General features: G+C 42.1%; 1 protein-coding gene across 1 annotated transcript in view; it reads left to right on the top strand.

Annotated features, from left to right (window-relative positions):
* PRKDC (protein kinase, DNA-activated, catalytic subunit) overlaps positions 1-21,279 on the top strand; it is a 144,685-nt gene that overhangs the window by 8,918 nt on the left and 114,488 nt on the right. Inside the window, exons 6-20 of the mRNA XM_026659498.2 lie at positions 486-598; positions 1,070-1,169; positions 1,759-1,814; positions 1,908-1,938; positions 4,979-5,136; positions 5,377-5,523; positions 6,423-6,587; positions 7,679-7,847; positions 8,943-8,992; positions 15,437-15,574; positions 16,075-16,224; positions 16,675-16,790; positions 17,704-17,863; positions 19,145-19,231; positions 21,045-21,164. Of these exons, the coding sequence (XP_026515283.1) occupies positions 486-598; positions 1,070-1,169; positions 1,759-1,814; positions 1,908-1,938; positions 4,979-5,136; positions 5,377-5,523; positions 6,423-6,587; positions 7,679-7,847; positions 8,943-8,992; positions 15,437-15,574; positions 16,075-16,224; positions 16,675-16,790; positions 17,704-17,863; positions 19,145-19,231; positions 21,045-21,164 (1,760 nt within the window). The remainder of the gene's footprint in view (positions 1-485; positions 599-1,069; positions 1,170-1,758; positions 1,815-1,907; positions 1,939-4,978; positions 5,137-5,376; positions 5,524-6,422; positions 6,588-7,678; positions 7,848-8,942; positions 8,993-15,436; positions 15,575-16,074; positions 16,225-16,674; positions 16,791-17,703; positions 17,864-19,144; positions 19,232-21,044; positions 21,165-21,279) is intronic.

The following is a 21,279-nucleotide window of genomic DNA, read 5'->3' as shown; positions in this document are numbered from 1 at the left end:
GAGGTTGTGCCCACACAGAGCTCATGACAGGAGTCTTAGGCTGTATTTATATTAATGTTGCATTGTTTTTAAACTTTCATTGCTGCACTCAACTCCTTGATTAGGGACTTAGAATGTCAAGGTGCTGAGCACCCTGTTTTCTCAAATCCCATTGATTTCAGTCTGAGTTGAGGGTGTGTGGCCCCTCACAGGATTGAGCCCTATAATTCAGTATTTAAAACTAGTAGTTTGAATAACTTGAATAAATTAATCTTCACTATATGAGCTGGTGATTAATTTCAAATCCAAGCATGGAAGAACATGTATGTATGAAAGCATTGTTATACTCTTTCATTTGCCAGTCATCATGCCAAGATATCACTAGCCTTAACTGCCCAGATAGGTGGGTGGACAGACACACTGACTTTATAATAATGGTGTCTAACTACTGTATCATATGTCACAGAGATCTCAAAGTAAGTGATGTATATATTGATATTTTTTAGTACTGGAAAAATTATATGAGCTCCTTGGAGTCTTGGGAGAAGTCCAACCTAGTGACATGGTTGACAACTCTGAGAAATTATTCCGAGCTTTCTTGGGTGAGCTCAAAACACAGGTATGATTGGAACCTCTTGTAGGCCTCTGTCAATCACTTTTCTTTGGTGGGTGTTGTGTGTATTGAATTACCATTCATGCCAAGATTGTTGGATACTTCATTTAACCAGATAATTATAAAACATAGTTTGAACAATTTTATTGGTAATAGCAGTTGAGTGTTGTTTTCTCTGGTTACAGGGTGTTGGGTAGATTACTGGTGGCAGGGAGACCTAGTGGCCATTAGCTGAGTAATGTGGGGAGGGGAGAGGGAAGAGCATGATCATCATCAGCCTTAGTGCCCTGCGTAGCGGATGTGATTTCCATTAGAGGCCAGTTTCTTATTTGGACTAGTAAGTTGCAGAACTTCATTGCACTGTTTGGTTCAGAAAGTTGGCATCACAGCTATGCCTTACCAAGGTCCTCACTTGTTTGTTTCTATCTTACTCTTCTAATTTAAGCATGATATTTTCTTTAAAACTTTTATTTTCAGATGACCTCAGCAACAAGAGAGCCCAAACTACCAGTAGTAGCAGGGTGTCTGAAAGGACTGACTGCGCTTATGTATAACTTTACTAAATCCATGGATGAAGGTGCAGTCTTTTTTTTTTTTTTAATATATATAAAGAAATTTTGACTGTTTTACACCCGATAGGGAGCATCTGTTCATCTGGTCTCAAGATTCACTCTTTTATAGATAAAAATGGATGCAAGCAGTTGTGCATTCTGAGTGAAATTCCCCCCATTGGCAGAAGGCCTGCTCATGCAAGGCCCTTCATGCCCAAGCACCCCTGGGGTGCCCCGGTACGTAGGAGAGTGTGGTCAGAGTGGTTGCATAGAGTGGGAAGTTGAAGTGCTATTTATCCAGGAGGAACTGGGCAGCTGTACAACCGCAAGTGAAAGTTTGAACATTCTTATTCATAATTATATACAGACACATTTACACTAGCATACCCATGTTGTTCAAAGAGTGGTTTTTCAGCAAGTCAAACAGAGAAGTATATTTAAAACAAAAATATTAGAAGCATCCTCTGGGAGAGTTTCCCTTCCTTTAAGAGTATGATATTTTGAAAACCGTTAAATATTGTCTCTTCACGTCCATAACAAGATAAAATTATCTTGCCGTTTTGACTCTCTGAGGTGCCCTTAGTGAAATGTTTCATTATTGTTGTTATCCTACAGATCCCCACACTTCAAAGGAGATTTTTGATTTTGCAGTGAAGGCAATCAATCCACAGGTAGAATGTTTGAGTATCTTCCAAGTGTGCATTCTTCTACATATATTATTTCTGAAGAGCAAGTCATTTATGGTGAACCTTTTGTTTTTACAGGTTGACCTAAAGCGATATGCAGTACCTTTAGGTAAGATTTTATTTTATAACTGTATGCAGTGCTATAGATACCAAGCATATCTTGGATGAGACATGTTTCATCCTCTGATTATTTCCTTCAAAGAATACAGCATAGTCTGCATTCTAGGCGAGAAGAGTGGAGTGAGAGAGTGTGCCTTTGTGATCTAAGGAGTTGAAAATGGAGTAGTTGGCTGAACAAAGCAAATTCTAATACTCAGCACCAACACTGCATCCAACACTTAACTTAATGGCATTTCTCTTTCTGTAATGTGACAACTTTTGAATGCCATATCCAATGTGTTTCAAAATTTCAGGGAATGTTCTAGGCATCTGTGCATACCCAGGATAAAATCCAGATTAATGAGTAGCTATGTCATGCCTGCCCTCTAACCTGGGGTGTCCTTTACTGCTTTGCTGGTGTAGCCTCCTGTTTGGATTGTTCACAAACAGCCTCCAGATAACCTGCCACCCCAAATGGAATTTTCCCAGACACTTCAATTAAAACACACTGGATTAGATCAAACTGGGGGTCAGGACCCGCCAGGGAGTTGTGAGGTTATTACATGGGGGGTCACGAGCTGTCAGCCTCCACCCCAAATTCCGCTTTGCCTCCAGCATTTTTAATGGTGTTAAATATATAAAAAAGCCTTTTTAATTTATAATGGGGGGGGGTCGCACTCAGAGGCTTGCTATGTGAAATGGGTCACCAGTAAAAAAGTTTGAGAGCCACTGGATTAAACAATAAAACAAGTTCATGAACTACAGAGAGATTTAAAGTGAGGGACAAGTAATGAGGTGTAAAATCAGAAATGGTTACAAGAAGATAAAATTAAAACACTACAGATGCCTAACTTAACAAACGGTATCAGATTCAAGCAAGGTTTCTCTCACCGCACACTCTCAACAGTCTTATTGACCAAAGTTAGTCTCCAGTTCAGTGGCTGCTTCCTTTGTTCCTTTTGGTATAGTGAATTGATGAACAGAGAGAGAAGGAGTGCCTTGGGCTGTCTGTCCCTCATTTTTATAGTATCCGTCGTCCTCTTGAAGAACATTTTCACCTGAGATTCAGGGGATAGAGAGTCTGTGTAGGAAAAGCTGTTCACTGCTGCCTTTCCTCACTTGTCTGAGGTTTCTTTGTCTGCCCTTCCTGCTTGATGATTCTGTTTACTGCTTAAATGCAAATGAAGGAGAGCACACATTCCTTTGTTTGGCTCAGACCTGTTTTCCAACTTCTGCTGTGGTTTGGAATGTGTGTTAATACCATTAACAGAGACAATGCAACACATTTTATCAGGACACTATTGACCAGCAAATCGAGTTTTCAGATGATACCTCAGAAGACATACTTTGTACAAAGATTATTATGATAGTGTGTAAGGTGTGGACACAGAATGTACATTTTTTGGGGGAAAGTCTAGGACTGGGGGTGTGTTGGGGTCACCCTGCAGTATAACCCAGGCTGGTAAGTGAGTTGCATGCTGGAGGCTGTTTGTCAGCAGTCCAGACTGGAGGCTACAGCAACAAAGCAGTGTAAAGGATACCCCAGGTTAGAGGGCCGGGGTGACACAGTTACTCATTAGGCTGGATTGTACCCTAGGTATGGCACAGCATCTGTGGGCAGAACTCTATTGATTTTGGTGAAAATCAGAAAAACTGAAAGGGGAAAATGGGGAACAGATAGCGTCCAAGCAACAGGTTAGCTAAGCCTTCCATATAACAATATTCTCAGCTCAGCTCTGCCCATCCCCCCAATACAGTTCAAAATGCTGCGGAGACTGGGGCAGTGGGGGGCACACAGAGCCCCTGGCATGGGAAAAAATGGGAAATGAGGAGCAGATAGAGCCCCTGGCATGGGGGGGTGTATGGAAGTGGGTTATGCAGAGCCCCTGCCCTGGTGGAGAAAGGGAGGAAGTGGGGAATTGAGGGATGTCACAGAATTCCCAATGTATGGGGGAGAATGGGAGGTCTCCCATCCTCTGGCATGGATGGCATGGGGGAAGAATGGGATATCCTGGTATGGGGGAAAAGGAAGAGCATGGGGAGCAAAGAAAGGAATGGGGGGCACACAGAATTCTGGGCAGGGAGAGAACAGGGGACCAAGGTATGGGGGGGAATATGGGGCCCCTGGCCTGGGGGAGATTGAGTGAAACTAGTATGGAGTGAAGGGAGGAGGTGGGGAGGTTTGCAGAGTCTCTGAAATAGAGGGGGATGGAAGGTAGCATACAGGCAACTGTGAGGGAGAATCGAGGGATCTAGAGAACCTTTGGGAAGCAAAAAGTGTGTGACCCTCTAGTAAAGGTGGTGTAGGTTGACTAGATCATGGGTTCTCCGTCTGAGGGCTGCGACTCCTCACTGGGGGTTTGTGACCATCCTGTATTTCCTATGTTGCTAAATGTGAGGTGGTTGGTGGGGAGGCACAGAGGTGGCATTGTTCTTGCCTACATCCCAGCTAAATGGAAGAGGGACCTCTGGCATGGAAAAGACTGAGACTCACTGGCCTAGATGAAGTAAAGTTCTCATTCATAATATCTGGAGCCCCTTCTACCACTAACAGTAAAATACAAACCACTGAAAGGGACTGCTGCTTCCCATAGCTGTATCTATACTAGGATAAAAGCAGGAAGGTTGTTTTCAGTTGTGAGCTCATATGTAGAGTTAAACAAATGTGTGAATATAGATGTTTTAATAATCAGAAATACAATTTAGTCAGAAGATATCTGAGACTTCCTGTTGCTCTAATGTAAACTTCTAGAGCAGGGGTTCTCAGACTTTTGTACTGGTGACCCCTTTCACATACCAAGCCTCTGAGTGCGACACCCTCCCCCCCATTTTAAAAACACTTGTTTATATATTTAACACCATTATAAATGCTGGACAAAGCAGGGTTTGGGGTGGAGGCTGACAGCTTGCAACCCTCCATGTAATAACCTCGCGACCCCCTGAGGGGTCCTGACCCCCAGTTTGAAAACCCCTGTTCTAGAGCATGGTCAGTTGTCAGAAACTGGAACACAAATCTGAGTTTTACTGATAATCGTGGTTTTGAATTACAGCTGGCTTACAGTTGTTCAGCATGCATGCTGCTCAGTTTGGCACCTTCCTTCTGGACAACTATATCTCACTCTTTGAAGTACTGTCCAAGTGGTGTGGCCATACAAATGCAGAGCTGAAGAAAGGCGGTCATTCAGCCCTAGATTCGTTCCTTAGACAGGTACTGCTAACTTATATAAGAACTCCAAGACTTTATCAAGGAGTTAGATTTCTCAAAACACTAGTAGAGTGTGGGGCTGTTCATATATATATATTCATGCACAATGGTCCTACATAAATAATAATCTCTTATCTGATAAGGTGGTATAGATTTTCTTAAGGTTGTCTTTTACTTTAATTTCACTTTGGTTATTTTCTAGTTTCTGGAAATCCATAATTGACTGTTTGTGTAAATCTGCAGATTTCTCTAATGGTGGCTAAAGATGCAGAAATGCACAAGAGCAAGCTGCGGTTCTTCATGGAGAAGTTCTATGATATCATCAGAAAAATGGATTCGAGCAATAAGGAGTTGTCCATTGCTATTCGTGGATATGGGCTTTTTGCTGCGGTATGGCAAGCTTACTCTGACAAAACAGTGTATTGGATGGGTTTTATGTTACAATTAGGAAGCCATTCATCTTACATGTTCGTTTTGATTGGCAGAGTCTGTTATGAAGGGAATGCCTCCCCCCAGCCCCAGTTGTTTCTGAGTTAAGTTTTATAAAAGAAATCAACAGTATAGTCAGATTGCATTTTGACTTAAAGTAATCACGAAAGGCTCAGTGAACTCCCACTGAATTCACTTGGAAGTCTTGCAGGATCGGGCTCTAGAGCATTATAGTTTTTCTCCTTAATACGTGACTTTAGAAATTAGAAACACCGTTTCCACTGTCAGAATTTTGGCCACATTAATTCAATTTAGGCTTATCTTGTTCTGCTTGGCTATGAAATCTACAGCCTTGGCAACTATTAAAAGTTGGAGTTGTTGCATCTGTGGGCTGAAAATAAAACCTTTTTGCCACTATATAATTCTCCTTTTTCCTTCCTCTCTCTTAACTGGGAGTGTTGGACAGGGTTTACTCTGGAGTCTCAACAGTGCTTCTCCTGATTGGCCAGTGGGGTTGCTATGAGTAACATATTGCTACCATCTTCCCCCGTGGAGCTAAGAGCCACTGAAATTCTTAGCTTCTCAGGTTGGGTTGGAAAAGTATTGTAACTGAAAGCTCAAGATCAGATTATTAATACAGTTGCAATAAATTATAAAACAAGGTCACTTTGTTTACTAGCACTTACCTATTGAACAACATGAAAAAAATTATTCAAATGTATTATCAGGTTCCTGTAAAGTTTCAAAAAATAGTTTTTATCTGAACCCAGCTGTGGTTTTTTTTTTTTTTTTTAGTATTGCAGCATTCTTGTTTGTTAATACTAATTACTGAAGTGATACTTTACTTTCTCTCATTAAAGCCTTGTAAAGCTATAAATTCTAAGGATGTTGACTTCATGTACGTTGAGCTCCTTCAGCGCTGTAAGCAAATGTATCTCACTGAGGCGGAGACAGCAGATGAACATGTGTATCAGCTACCCAGTTTCCTTCAGTCCATTGCAAGTGTTATATTCCACATAGATACAGTAAGTGGAATATTTAAAACATCAGTCAGTTATTTTGTACCTTTAGAGCATAAGGATGCATTGAACTACAATAGATACTATGGCAATTGGTGCATTGTAGGACAAGCCCAGTAATCAGGAGTGAAATTAAAAAAAAAAAAAAAAGTCTCTGGATTAGGTCACTTGTGTTGAAATGGCAGGCATGGTGATGTTTGTTGTAAAGGGACATAATCAACTTAATAGCCACACTTCTACATTTCTTTTGAAACTAAGGTTAACACACAGACTAGGTAAACACACAGACTAGGTAAAACAATAAATAACCTTTATTGTTTAACTAAGGTTATTTTGTCTGGGTTTTTTTTCAGTTTGTTTTTGTGCACAAAACAGCACTTTATATACAGTCAATTTCACCTTTTCCCCTATATACCCAATCACTTTCATGTTTCAATCCGTCTTTCACACAACAATGGAAAGAGAAATGTTTCTCCAGTAGTACAGCACAGCTTTGTATCAGCTGTGTTTGTATCAGCCTACTGTCTTTATCTGCTCCCAGATTTATAAGTCTGATACTTAAAGTGCCACACTGAGAAGGGTAAATGAGTCTACATGGACTCCTTTGTGTTTCTGGAGTGTGTGTTTTGAATGAGGACTTCCTGATCATTCGCCATAAGTTGGGAGTAAGATGAGCTGTACTTGAATGCCCTGGTTTCAGATGCATAAAAACTGATTAGGCTTCTGGTTTGTGGTTGCTTTTGTGTGAATGAAGCTCTCATAATAATAAGAAATTAGTATGATTGTTTCTGCTAACACTTGCTTTCACTCAGAAACTGCCTTTCTGTTCCCTGGGACATAATGTGGCCCCAGGAAGCTTTCACTAACTCCTGTCTGTCTTGATGTTTTAAACTCTGTCCACATAGAGTGGCTCGCTAAGTCTTTCTTTTACCAGTAGATAAAAGATAGTAGATAATTTTGTAACGTTTCTCTCCTTTTACCTTTTGTTGGGAATTGCCTCTTATTTGGGAAGATTTGCATAATTTCCTGAGTGTTAGTGAAGTTACAATCATTGCTTTTACGGGACACTTTTTTCCCTCTGCTCTTATTTTGTCTAGATTCCTGAAGTATACACTCCAGTTCTTGAACGTCTAATTGTGGTGCAGATAGATAGTTTTCCACAGTACAGTGTAAAAATGCAGTCGGCCTGTTGCAAATCCATAGTAAAGGTTTTCCTAGCCCTGGCAGGAAAGGGACCAGTTCTCTGGAGTTTCATCAGCACGGTGGGTGAGTATGTGTTACTGACTCCTGATTTTTCCATCTACAATGATAAACCAGTTGTAAGATAAGTTTGTGGAGTATTTATCTGAGATAGTCTCAATGATAATGGCCATTTTGGGAGCAACCTGAGGACTCCCACTCTCCAGGCCAGGAGAGGGTTTGGGGTGCTGATTACATTACACTTGAACATCCTCTACCAGCTCGCTCTACAAATGAGTAGCAACCTTGTATGAGAACTTGACGATGATGTACACAAAAGGTTAAATGAAACAGTAGTCCCTTAAAAATACAGAGGTAGCTGTTACTGCTCTTGATCAGATGCATTGGGTTGAGGGGGACTCGACCAACAAAAATAAAAAGTCCCTGTTTCCCATTTGCAAAATTCTTAAACTTTATATTAAAAAAAAAAAAATAAAAAAATGTGTACACCTGTTTAGGCCTGGGAGCACTCTTGTGGTTGATGCTATTGTAGACTCTACCAGAAATACATGATGATGAGCTCTTTGCTTTATGGAATATATTAATGGTATAAAATGAAGTTCTAAATTTGTGATGTTGTTGAGATACAATCCTGTGAACAGAACAGTGTCTCACAATGCTTATAAAGTTTCTAAGATTTCCCAGCACCCCCTAATTTTATATTAATTGCAAGTCTTTTTTCTTATTACATTGGGGTTTATTAATTTTCTGTTTAGTAACTGATCCCGTGATGTATTGTGTACCCACAGTATCATACTCTAACACAAGTCATGACTCCATGCTCAGTGAAGTCCACTGGGAGTTTTCTCATTTACTGCAATGGGCATTAGATCAAGTACTCAATTCTGAGTACAACCAGCATCAGACCTGGAGAAAGGGGTGAGGCAGTGCTGACAAAATGTGATGTGGAAGCAGTACAAAATTTTTTTTCCTGTGGGAGATCCTGAAATTAGAGTCCACTTCTGGCTGTGCTTGCCAATTGATAAACTTCCTCTCCCCTCTATTTTTAAAACCCAAATTCTATCAGAATGCCAGAAATAAAAAGTTATGTACAGCTTTCTTTTAGTGAATCATTTGGATGATGTGCCTTTGAAATCTGTTCAGATAATTTTTTTCTTTCAGTGCATCAGGGGTTAGTCAGAGTCTGCTCCAAGCCGATTACCTTCTCAAGGGTAAGTTAATTATTGAGACTCTTCACTGGAAGTGTTTTTGATTTAAACAATGCAAAAGGCAGAGACTACTGTATATAGTTATCAGATCTGTAAAGTAGGAATAACCTTTTGGGAATCAGCTGATTGTTCTTTGGCCATCTGTGATGTTTGTTACAAAAAAGATGCAAAGAAACTGGTAGCTTTAAAAACAAATAAACGATCTTATATGATAGTTTTGCATACTACTTAATGAATGAAAAGCCCTGTAAGCTGTTTATGTCCATTCCAATCAGGTTTGTGCGCATGCACGATAGCTGGAGGAGTTTTCCCATAGCAGTCTCTGTTGGGTTGGCCTGGGCGCCCCCTGGAGTTGCGTCTTCATGGCGCTCAATAGAGAGCCCTGCTGACCCGCCACCCCCTCAGTTCCTTCTTACCACCAGTGATGGTTAGCTGGAATATCCCATAGCCCTGGTTTAGCAAGTGTCTTCATCTCTGTTTTTGTATATAGCTCTCGCCCCCTAGGACATGAGGCGCTGGCTGGCACCGCCATAGCCCCTGCGCTCGAAGACAATCGGGTGTTGCAGAAGTTGCTGCGCCGGGTTGCCCAGGGTCTGGGCATCAAGGCAGAGGAGGTAGTAGAGGACTCTGATCCCATGGTGGATATCCTTGCGCCCTCTGGACCTTCCTGTATTGCCCTACTGCTCATAAAAACTATTGTGGATACCATCAAAACCCTGTGACAGAATGCAGCCTCATTGCCACCCACTGCCAAGCACAATGAACGGCAATATTTTGTGCCCTCTATGGGTTATGAACATCTTTATTCCCACCCGCAACCTGATTCTCTTGTTGTGGATGCTGCTAATCAGCACTGCTAATCAAGACCCCTCCCCCAAAAACAGGGAGGCTAAAGAACTTGACCTTTTTGGGAGGAAGGTCTATTCCATGGGTGGATTGCAGCTCCGTGTTTCCAACCAACAGGCCATTGTCAGCCGGTACTCTTTTAATACCTCTACGGCAATGGAAAAATTTGCAGAGCTGCTCCCCCTAGACTCCCGTGCCGAGTTTTTGGCCTTGTTTGAGGAGGGCAAGCTAATCTCCCGAGCTTCCTTCCAGCCTCCACTGGACAGTGCTGATGCAGCCACGAGAGTCATGGCTACAGGGGTGACCATGAGAAGGGGCTTCAAGTCTCTGGTCTCCCATACGAGGTCCAGCAGACCATACAGGACCTCCCCTTTGAGGGTGTGACTCTGTTTTCGGAGAAGACAGATAAAAGGCTACACAGCCTAAAAAACTTGAGCCACCCTCAAATCCTTGGGCCTACACACTCCTGCCACCCAGCAGAAGCATTTCAGGCCTCAACCTCCTCTGCGGTTCTACCAATAGAACTGACAGGACAGCTCCCGGAGGAGGAATAGGAACAGCAGAAAAAGTCCTCATCCATCCTCAGGCTAGGGCTCTGGGCCAACCCAAATCACCTTCCGGCCCCAAACAGGTCTTTTGAAGGCGCGATCAAGTATGGCGCACCAGAACAAAAACTGGATCTATCCTGCCTTATCTTTTTCCTCCCGACTGTCCCCTTTCTACTGTGCATGGTCCCGTATCACTTCCGACTGCTGGGTGCTCCACATGGTAGAGAGGGGATATTCCATCCAATTCCGTGCCCTCCTCCCTTCCACCCCCCCTTCCCCATCCTTCTTCAGGACCCCTCTCACAAGCAACTCCTTGTACAGGAGGTGCACTCACTCCTTTTGCTAGGGGCAGTGGAAGAGGTTCCTCGGGAGCAGAAGAGCAAGGATTTCTGTTCTCGGTATTTCCTAATACCGAAAGCCAAGGGCGGGCTCAGGCCCATACTAGACCTGTGAGAACTCAACAGATTCATGAAGAAGCTCAAGTTCTGCATGGTCTCTTTGGCCTCTGTCATTCCTTTATTGGATCCAGGAGACTGGTATGCCGCCCTCGACTTGAGGGACCCATACTTTCACATAGCAATAACTCTGTCCCACAGAAAATACCTCAGGTTTGTAGTGAACAGCACCCACTACCAGTTTACAGTCCTTCCGTTCGGCCTTTCAGCGCCACCTCATGTTTTTGTGACATGCATGGTAGTCGTGGCTGCGTTCCTGCGCAGACGGTAGGTACAGGTGTTCCCGTACCTGGACGACTGGCTCATCAAGGCCTGCTCCAGGTCTCAAGTGGAGGCACAAGTCAACTTCGTAAGTGCGACGTTCGATGAACTGGGCCTTCTTCTGAACGAGGGAAAACCAGCGCTGTCCCCGGTTCAGAGGGTAGAGTTTATAGGGGCAGTACTGGACTTGATACAAGCCAGGGCATACCTCCTGGACGCAAGGTTTCGGTCCCTCGGCGACATCATACGAGGTCTCAGGCAGTTCCCCACCATCACAGCAAGGAATTGCCTGAAATTCCTGGGACACATGGTGGCTTGTACCTACGTAGTACAGCATGCCAGACTCAGACTTCAGCTTCTTCAATTGTGGCTAGCGTTAGTGTGTCGGCCAGTCCGGGACAGCTTGGACAGGATCATAACCCTGCCTTGCCCGGTACTTGACTTGCCCACAGATAGTATGTGCAGGGGTCCCCTTCACCAGCACTCAGCCGTCCCTCTTGCTAGTGATGGATGCGTCAGCCTTGGGCTGGGGAGCACATTTGGGAGAACTCAGAACACAAGGCCTCTGGTCTCAGGCAGAACTCGCTCTCCACACCCATGTCAGAGAGCTGGGAGCGGTGCGCTGGCGTGCCAGACTTTCCAAGCCTACTTGATAGGGAGGTGTGTATCAGTTATGACAGACAACACCACGGCGATGTTCTATATCAACAAACGGGGGTGCACGTTCCTCTCCCCTGTGCCAGGAAGCCCTCATGTTGTGGGATTTCTGTAACAAGCACTTGATACATCTGTATGCATCGTATCTCTCCAGAGTACAGAATGAGTTGGCGAACTATCTCAGCAGGTCGTTCCGCGGCCACGAGTGGTCTCTTCACCCGGACGTGGGGAACTCAATCTTCCATCAGTGCGCCACACGACGCAACAGGAAGTGCCAGCAGTTTTTCTCCTTCCTGAATTACAGTCCGGGTTCCATCACAGATGTGAGCCTCCGCATTGGAGGAGGAAATCTCCTATACGCGTTTCCGCCCATTCCGCTCGTTCACAAGGTACTCCTCAAGATTCGGAGGGAACGAACTTCAGTGATATTGATCGCCCCAGCCTGGCCCTGCCAGCGCTGGTACACATCACTCCTGGAAATGTCCGTAGAAGCTTCAGTCATCTTGCTGCTCTTCCGGGACTTACTAATTCAGGATCACGGCCGTCTTCAACACCTGAACGTCAAGTCGCTGCACCTCATGGCGTGGAAGCGCCATGGCTGACCCCGATGGAGCTTTCTTGCTCAAACCCAGTTAGACAAGTCCTCCTTGGCAGTAGGAAGCCTTCCATCAGGGCTACCTACCTTGCCAAGTGGAAGAGATTTTCAATCTGGTCGGCGCAGCACCGTTCGTCCCTGACACTTGCCTCTGTGCCACTTACATTGGACTATCTCCTCCATCTCAAGCAGCAGGGGCTGTCCATGTTGTCAGTAAGGGTTCATTTGGCCGCCATCTCTGCCTTTCACCCAGGAGCAGAGCGCTGCTTGGTCTTTGCTAACCGTATGGTTAGTAGCTTCCTTTAAGGTTTTGACATACTATACCCGCAGGTCCCAGCTTGAGACCTCAATCTGGTCCTTTCCAGGCTCGGGTCCACCCTTTGAACCTTTGATGACATGCTCCTCTCTCTCTCTCTCTCTCTCTCTCTCTTTCATGTAAAGTAGCGTTTCTGGTAGCGATAACCTCAGCCAGAAGGGTGTCTGCGCTCAAGACCCCTGACATCAGAGCCCCCTTATACCTTGTTCTGTAAGGACAAAGTTCAGCTCAGACCCCACCCGGCTTTCCTCCCAAAGGTTGTCTCCCAGTTTCACATCAACCAGGACATCTTCCTCCCCGTATTCCATCCTAAGCCTCACTTGAGCAGCAGGGAGCAAAGGCTTCACTCATTGGATATACGCAGAGCGCTAGCCTTCTACGTTGGGAGAACGAAGTCATTCTGAAAGTCGGTCCAGTTATTTGTGGCAATGGCGGACAGGGTGAAAGGTCTTCCTGTCTCCTCTCAGCGAATATCGTCATGGATCACGTCTTGTATCCGTGAGTGCTTCAACCTGGCGAAGGGCTCTGGCCTCTTCAACGGCATTCCTGGCGCAGGTTCTCACCCAGGAAATCTGCAAAGCAGCGACATGGTCCGCCATACATACTTTCACCACGCATTATGTGATCACCCAGAGATGATGCGCCCTTTGAAAGAGCCGTGCTCCAATCAGTGGATGACTCTGACCCCACCTCCTGAACTTGGCCTTGTGAGTCACCTGATTGGAATGGACATGAACAAGCACTCGAAGAAGAAAAAACGGTTACTCATCTTCTCATAACTGTTGTTCTTTGAGATGTGTTGTACATGTCCATTCTAATACCCACCCTCCTACCCTTTTGTCAGGGTAGCTGTCAAGAAGGAACTTAGAGGGTGGTAGGTTGGCAGGGCTCTATATTAAGCGCCATAAAGGCGTGACTCCAGAGGGCACCCAGGCTGACCCGATGGGAGGCTGCTATGGGAAAAATTTTCTGGCTACCATGCACATGCGTGCACACACCCCTGATTGGAATGGATATGGACAACACATCTCGAAGAACAACAGTTACGAGAAGGTGAGTAACTGGTTTTTTTTTTTTTTTTCCATATGATAGCACTTCAAAAGATAGCAAGAAAGGGTGCCCTGCACCTCTTAAACTCTTTGTTGCTTAGATTGGTCATCTCAAACTAGATTGTAACTAATCAGTGAAACTTCAGTCCATGTTAAACATCATAGAAACTCCAAAGGATAAATCTAACTGAGCATGTAACAGGGCCAGCCACTTTTCAGGCACTCCTTTGTGACTTGGGTGGCTCTATAGCCCCCTGCCTCAGTTTCCCCTTCTGCTACGTCACCCTTAAAGTCCACGCAATCCAAATATTCAATGCATTCCCCTTCTGGAGTCCAATTTATTAAAACCTGCACAGTATGTTGCAAAACCAAACTCAAACCACAGAGAGCTTGTCTATACGAACGTTTAGTTGGTGCCAAGCTGTTGTGTACTCACCTGCTGTGTACTAACTGTCTGCTCCTGTTTCAAAATGGGGTGTAGATTAAAGTGCTCTAGGGCACTTTTCGTGTGTGGCAGTAGGGTCTACACGGAGAGGTAGTCAGTGGAAGGCTAATGCAAGGTAGATTTACACCCAAGCTTGTGGCGAACTAAGTGTTTGTGTAGACAAGGCCAGAGTCTTTGCCCCAGTCCCAAGCTGGGCACAGGGCCTCCTCCCTAGAGTCTCTCTTCCCTTCAGAGTTCTAATACTCTCCTCTCTCCTTGTGTCAGGAGCTCCCACAGCTGGGTTGTAATCAAATAGAGCAGGGGTCGGAAACCTTTCAGAAGTGGTGTGCCGAGTCTTCATTTATTCACTCTAATTTAAGGTTTTGCGTGCCAGTAATACGTTTTAACGTTTTTAGAAGGTCTCTTTCTATAAGTCTACAATATATAGCTAAACTATTGTTGTATGTAAAGTAAATAAGGTTTTTAAAATGTGTAAGAAGCTTCATTTAAAATTAAATTAAAATGCAGAGCCCCCCGGACCGGTGGCCAGGACCCGGGCAATGTGAGTGCCACTGAAAATCAGCTTGGGTGCCGCCTTCGGCTCGCGTGCCATAGGTTGCCTACCCCTGAAATAGAGCCTTTTTTACTGCCTGCAGCACTCTCCTACAGCTGCTCTCTCAGGGCAGCTGCAGCTTCCCAGGCTTCTGTCATGCCTGGCACTTCTAGTCTGGGCCTAGTTGGAGTGTTATGTTCCCACTTGAGCTCCCTTCCCCAGGGACTACCCCCGGAGTCTATACTTTCCTTCCTTCTCCTTATCCTATCACTGACCTCATGATCTCACCCTTTGTTACCCACCTGGGGAGGTGAGCCGATCTTCTCACAGGTGCGGCTGAGGCTCCATTTCCTCTAAGAGGTGGGCCAGCCACCCTGTGATAGAACACTTGCCTTGTGAAGGAATTTTAAAATGTAACAGTCAATCTCTTACACTGCATTGAATCAGAATCTCTCTAAACTAACAGATTACCTAAATGAAATGGAGGTCCAGCACATACACTGGAGAATTTTATAAGCTGCTAGTTGTACTCTGCTATCTCCAGCATGGTAAAACCAGAAAGTTGTCTGTTTCAGTTTTCTGATCTAAAAGTGACTTCCAGTTACTTATGTTAGCCTCTATTGAGACGACTTCTCTTTCTAAGGGAAATATGCAGCCGAGTCTATTGTAGGTAGTTTCACATGCAATGTATTGTACAGTTATTTAAAAATATTAACATATTGATCTGTTGCACTGCCCTGTAGGAGATTTTTGGCAAAGAAGTTTCTAAATTGGAAGAGTCCACAACAGCTGGAGAGGTCAGAACTGGGAAATGGAAAGTACCTACGTATAAGGACTATCTGGATCTTTTTAGAAGCCTATTGAACTGTGACACAATGAAGGTAAAAACCCACTTAACACTGAGACCCAACAAGAAACAGTTGAACTCCTTGTTTTTTTTGTTACATTTATTCAATTAATCCAAGATTATTGTTTGAGTAAAGTTTATTGCTCTTGAAAGCAAGTAACTAACATCGCTGGCTAACACCTGGCCTCGTACAGCCATATATTATGCAGGCTGCCTTGCTTGGTTCTGCCAAAGAATCCTAATCCTGTCCTGTTCTTATCCCTGCTATGCCAACCCTAGATTTCTTCCAGGCAGGCAGCCAATCATGCTGCAGTATAGTGATTTAATGATATGGACTCTGAATGTGGGCTGAGGGTGCGATGGTCATATTAAATTAACAAAGATGAATTTGGCTTCCTGGGGTGAAAGGCTTCTGTACTAACCCACTGCACCACAATCCCCCAAAACTTTACAAGTTTAAAAATAAAGGAGAATATAAATTTCAGAAGAGCTCTTACCATTGTTTTGAAGCTTATCCCTTTTTCTCTCACAAAGGAGTCCGTTTTGGCAGATGAAACCTTTCTGATTGCAAATGCACCGCTGCTTTCTCTGAACCGTTTGTTGTATGATGAACTTATAAAATCGATATTGAAGATTATTGAGAAGTTGGACTTGACAGTTCAGAAACTGAATGTTAGTGAACAGGTGAGGCCTGATATTTTGCAATAATTATTGTGATGAAAACCCCAAATCACAGTCTTTTGCCTTTCTTTTCATACAGTGTAGCCCATGAAGTCTCCTTGAGTTAAAATTCATAATAGTCAAAATGTATTAAATTTTATTTCTGGAAGCTATTTCCAAACTGCCATGATGGTTGTCTTCAAGACAGACAAAATTCCCTCCTTGGCATCCTGTGATCTCATTATTTTTGTTTTTCTTAGTGAGTGAGTATTTTCAGTTATTACAAGTCCAATGAATTACGTATGTCTGTTTTTAAAAAGACAGATTAACGTGTAGCAAACTAGTGGGCATACTCTTTTTCCTGCCCTGTGGCTGACTGATAACAGTGGGTAAGTGTTGTCCCAATCTGTAATGCCCTCTCTGTTGAAGCACATAAATATTTTTTTTTCTCTCCCTCCCCCACCCCTCTCCCAGGATGAAAATGAAGCTGGCAGTGCTTTGGTTGTTCCTACTTCTGATCCAGCTTCAAACCTTCAGCCAACTAAGCCTAAAGATTTTATAGCATTCATTAACCTAGTAGAATTCTGCAGGTACTGCATGTTCTATAATTTGGGAATTATGGAGTAGGTGCTGGGATAGAAATGTGAACTGTTAGTATTGAGTGTGATCATTTCCTGGTTTCTAGCCATATTTGAAGTCTGTTTAAAATGCACAATGTCTAGAACACTAGTTGGAAGCCAGTAAGCACATTTTGAACATTTAGATTGTGGGTGAAAATATTAGTATACTGAAACTGTATAGAAGATTTGCAGCAAACTCCAGGATACATGATGCCCTTAAAATTGAGTGAGGAATTAACTGTGTGACTGCTGCACTTTAGTGCTTTGTCATCCATATATTCTAAGTGCTTAGCTTCCGATTCTTAAACGTCAGAAACTTACAATTCAATATTAGAGGTTTTTGTCACTATTCTAGTACTCTTATAAGATGCTTGATTAGTCATTCACCTTCATTTTATTCTCAGACATGCTTGCCTAAAATACCTGCAGCATGTGTTAAAAATAGCATCTATAATTACACTAGTTATTGTAGAATATAATAATTGAGGACTTTCAGCTCTCATGCTTTAGGTCATAAGATCTCCTTTAAAATATACTACACTATTTTACTGTGAAGTCCCCAAACTCTACAATAGCGTTATTGTAACCTGTAAGTGTTTAGGATCATTATTGTGGAAATATTGTAATATATTCTTTATAAGGGTGATCACTGGATGGGGTCAGGAAGAAATTCTCTTTGTGCCCTTTTTAATGTTGTGTAATTAAGGGCAGTCTGGGAATTTTACTCCTTCCTCTTTATTATCCTGTAACTGATTTATTTTCAAGATTGATAGTTGGTCTGTTGCATTATGGCAGTTCTCATGTTTTTCACTTTCAAGCTGGTGTAAGAAAAACTCATTTCAGTTTATTTTGTTTGAATGTTCCCTGTGCATTTATTTTACAGAGAAATTCTGCCAGAGAAGCATGTTGAATTTTTTGAACCATGGATGTATTCCTTTGGTTATGAGCTTATTATACAGTCAACACGGTTACCTCTTATTAGTGGATTCTACAAATTGCTCTCTGTTGCAATGAAGATTGCCAAGAAAATAAAATACTTTGAGGTGAGTACTCTCACTTGGGGCATTTCATGTTGTATTTTAATGACTATGTAAGTTGAGGTATACTTGTGCACAACTGAAAATATTTATTAGTTATTGTTCCTTATTTTATTTAAAAAATTTTGGTGCAAATTATGCCTTTTTGCAAAAAAACCTATTGGAAAGCTGAAATTAGCCTGAAAACTCAGCTTTTTAAAATATATCATCCATATGGGATTCCTTTCTGCTGGATCTTCGCTTCTTAGTGTGAGATTAATAGAACTCACCTAGCACTTAAGGGTGTTTTACGTTTAAGGTGACTGGCCAGATTCTCAGCTGATGTAAATTGGCATAGATCCATTGGCTTCAAGGGAAGGAGGCTGATTTATACAAGCTAGGAAAATGATCCAATAAATTCAGAGAAGCAGAATTACCAAGTAAATAAGTTTCTCTTTCATTTTCTGAGTTTGTATCCTGTTGTGGGAGGAAGATTCATGTGCAAGGAAGCTTGTGGGCAAAGGAGATCCTTCAATTCAATGTATATCCTTAGAGCTGTGAGGGAGGGAAAATCACAGATCTTGAACCACCTACATAGAGAAGCTGTCCTTCTGCACTGCATGCCTTCTCCCACCAAAAATGGGAACATGGTTCATACAAAGAGCCTGGCTGTGCCTGCCTCTCCAAGAGCTGTAGAAGGGAAGGACCAGTTTTTCACAAAAGTTCAAACTAAGAAGGTCGCCTTGATTTCCACAGAAATTGTGTAGACATTTATGCAGGTTAGCGTGAGGGGATTATGCTATGGTGAGCTGCCTTCTTTTCCTACCCCACTCCCTTTCTAGCCACACCTTTATAAACCTGAAGAGCCATATATGCACACTATTCATGGAAAGAATCTTGCTTGTGTTTTCTTTGGCCAGGGGTGATGGGCGGGGAGAGGAAGTGATGCTGCTGCTTAAACTCCTACATCCATATGCATATTGATCACTTTGGCTAGTATTTGCATATATTTAGTAGCCTCTGTACATCAAAGCAGAGAGGATGACTTTGTCTTCAGTCCTTTTTGGTAGTATGTAATGGTGACTTTTGCTGAGAAAAGAGAATGAATGTACATTTTAAGCTTTCACTTTAGCAGATCTGTTAGTATTCCGGCAATAACATATTCTTATCCTGCAGCTTTTTGTTTTGAGCCTAACTTGTGGAACAAGTCTTGATGTTTGTCAGAACACGTACCTTTTGTGTATTTTTATTTATTTTTATTTTTTTTATTTATTATTCATAGCACTGATGATAGTTTCTGTTTGGCAGGGTGTAAGTCCAAAGAGTTACCAAAAATGCCCTGATGACCCTGAGAAGACCTCTTGCTTTGCACTATTTGCAAAATTTGGAAAAGAGGTAAACCATTTTCCTTGTTAGGCTTCTATTACTATATCAATATAAACAGTTATTTCCAGTACAGCATTTTTAACAGTAGTATCTTTTTAACTTTTGTCTCCATAATAACACAGCATTATCCCAGCATTTTGGGTTAGAAGAGATACTTACTTTAAGTAAGTATTTAAATAAATATGACCATGAGCAGGTGTCTTTCCCTGCCTGCTTGCAAGCACAGACCAAATACTCTGTAGTCCAAACTTGCTGCCTTTCTGAGGTTTGGTTTCATTAACGTAGAAACAAACAATAAGATCAAATTCAGTTCAAGCTTCTCCTGACTTGGCTGCTCAGTCAACACCCTAAATCTCTTATATTTGAGTGGAGAAATAAACCACCTGCCTGAATAAGTCACCAAAAACACCTTTAGAGTCTCAGGTAGGATCAACACCTGCTCCCGGGCTGGTATGTTTCAGACCGAACAAGGTCATTCCAGTAAGTTGAAGTAATTGTGTCAGATAACCCAATAGTGCAGTATAAAATTGTACAATATGATTTCTTTCTTTAAGTAAAGTTCCAAAATGACTAGAAGTGATTCTGACTTGGGAGAAAGACATTTACATCCCTTACTCAACTTAAAAAATGTAAAGTTGATTTATTAAACAAAGATAACTATTATCATGCCTTTTAGTCCATCCCCCCTAGTAAATTATTAGTGCCAAGAATGAACTTCAGGGAAGGAAATGCTGCTTAGTATAAAATAAATATCAACACACATCTTCCATTGTTAAATGAAAATAATTAATTCAAGGGTAACAATTGTCATTTCTCTTTTTAAACATGAATGGCAAATTCTACCATACTGCAGTGGAATTATCTCAACAAATCAAAGTACAAGGATGTTGTGCAGTTCCTGATCTACAACTGTACAGTTACTTCTCAGTTGTGCATTATATATTGCATGATAATGAGTTATTCTCTGTGTGGCATTCAGATCCTATACCTGGATTTATTGTTTGAGTTTATAGAATGGACCTGTCACAAACTATATTTAAAAATGCTTATTACAAAACAAATGTAAGTTGACATAATGTCAGTTAAAACATACTCTGGTGTTCAAAAATTGAGACTCAGTCCACCACCTGGGAGAAAACTATGTGAATACATAGGCTTTGTAGTATGTTTATGTATACAGTAAGTTAGGCTTTGTCGGACCAATGGAGGAAGCAAATTCCATAGTTTAAAATACAATCTTTGGTCCTAGCGTTTTGTTTAGGAGACAAGTTTAACAATATTAAGAGCAAGCACTGTCCTTGAACTTATCTCCTGACTACAATCAGTTTAAGTTAAGCAGCAGACAAATCATCCTATTACTGTTGATATGATATGCAGTCATAGTATTGATATGACTTTTTTGTAATATGGGATAAGAGTGAAGTATTTAAAAAGAAAAACACTTAAACGTGTGATGTCAGTACAGCCCCTCATTAGAACTGGATTCTTAATTTACTCTTTGAACTGAAATCATACCAAAACCATGAAACCTCACAAAACCCTCTCTTCCAGTGGGGTTTAAAGGTTTTGGCTGATTCTACAGTACCTAAAATACCAACTCTTAAGTACAACTTTTACTCTCAAGATATTTTCTGAGCTGCTATTAATTTCTGTTATCCTACCCTTTATGTTCTAATCAGTAAACAAGATTCCTGTGTTCTGTGAATTATATAGCAACATATAGTGATACAGCCAACACTTTCAAGATCCTGTAAAGTTTTGTTTACCAACTAAACAAGTGATCTGCTCAATTATTATTATTTGTTACATTTCTGAATTTTAGGTAACAGCAAAAATGAAACAGTACAAAGACGAGTTGTTAGCATCATGTCTGACCTTTGTACTCTCCTTACCACATGACATCATCATGCTTGATATCAAAGCATACATTCCTGCGTTGCAGGTGGGTCAGTCTGATGTACAGTTAACATTCTTTGTTGGCTTTTGTTTTTAAAATCACTCTTGCAAAATTTTGTAATTGTATATGATTTTTTTTTTTTTTTTTTTTGGTATGGATA

This window comes from Terrapene carolina, unplaced genomic scaffold (genome assembly GCF_002925995.2).
Source record: "Terrapene carolina triunguis isolate 2854851 unplaced genomic scaffold, T_m_triunguis-2.0 Scaffold58, whole genome shotgun sequence".
Taxonomy (NCBI): domain Eukaryota; kingdom Metazoa; phylum Chordata; order Testudines; family Emydidae; genus Terrapene; species Terrapene triunguis.
This window is presented reverse-complemented; position numbering and strand designations above follow the sequence as displayed.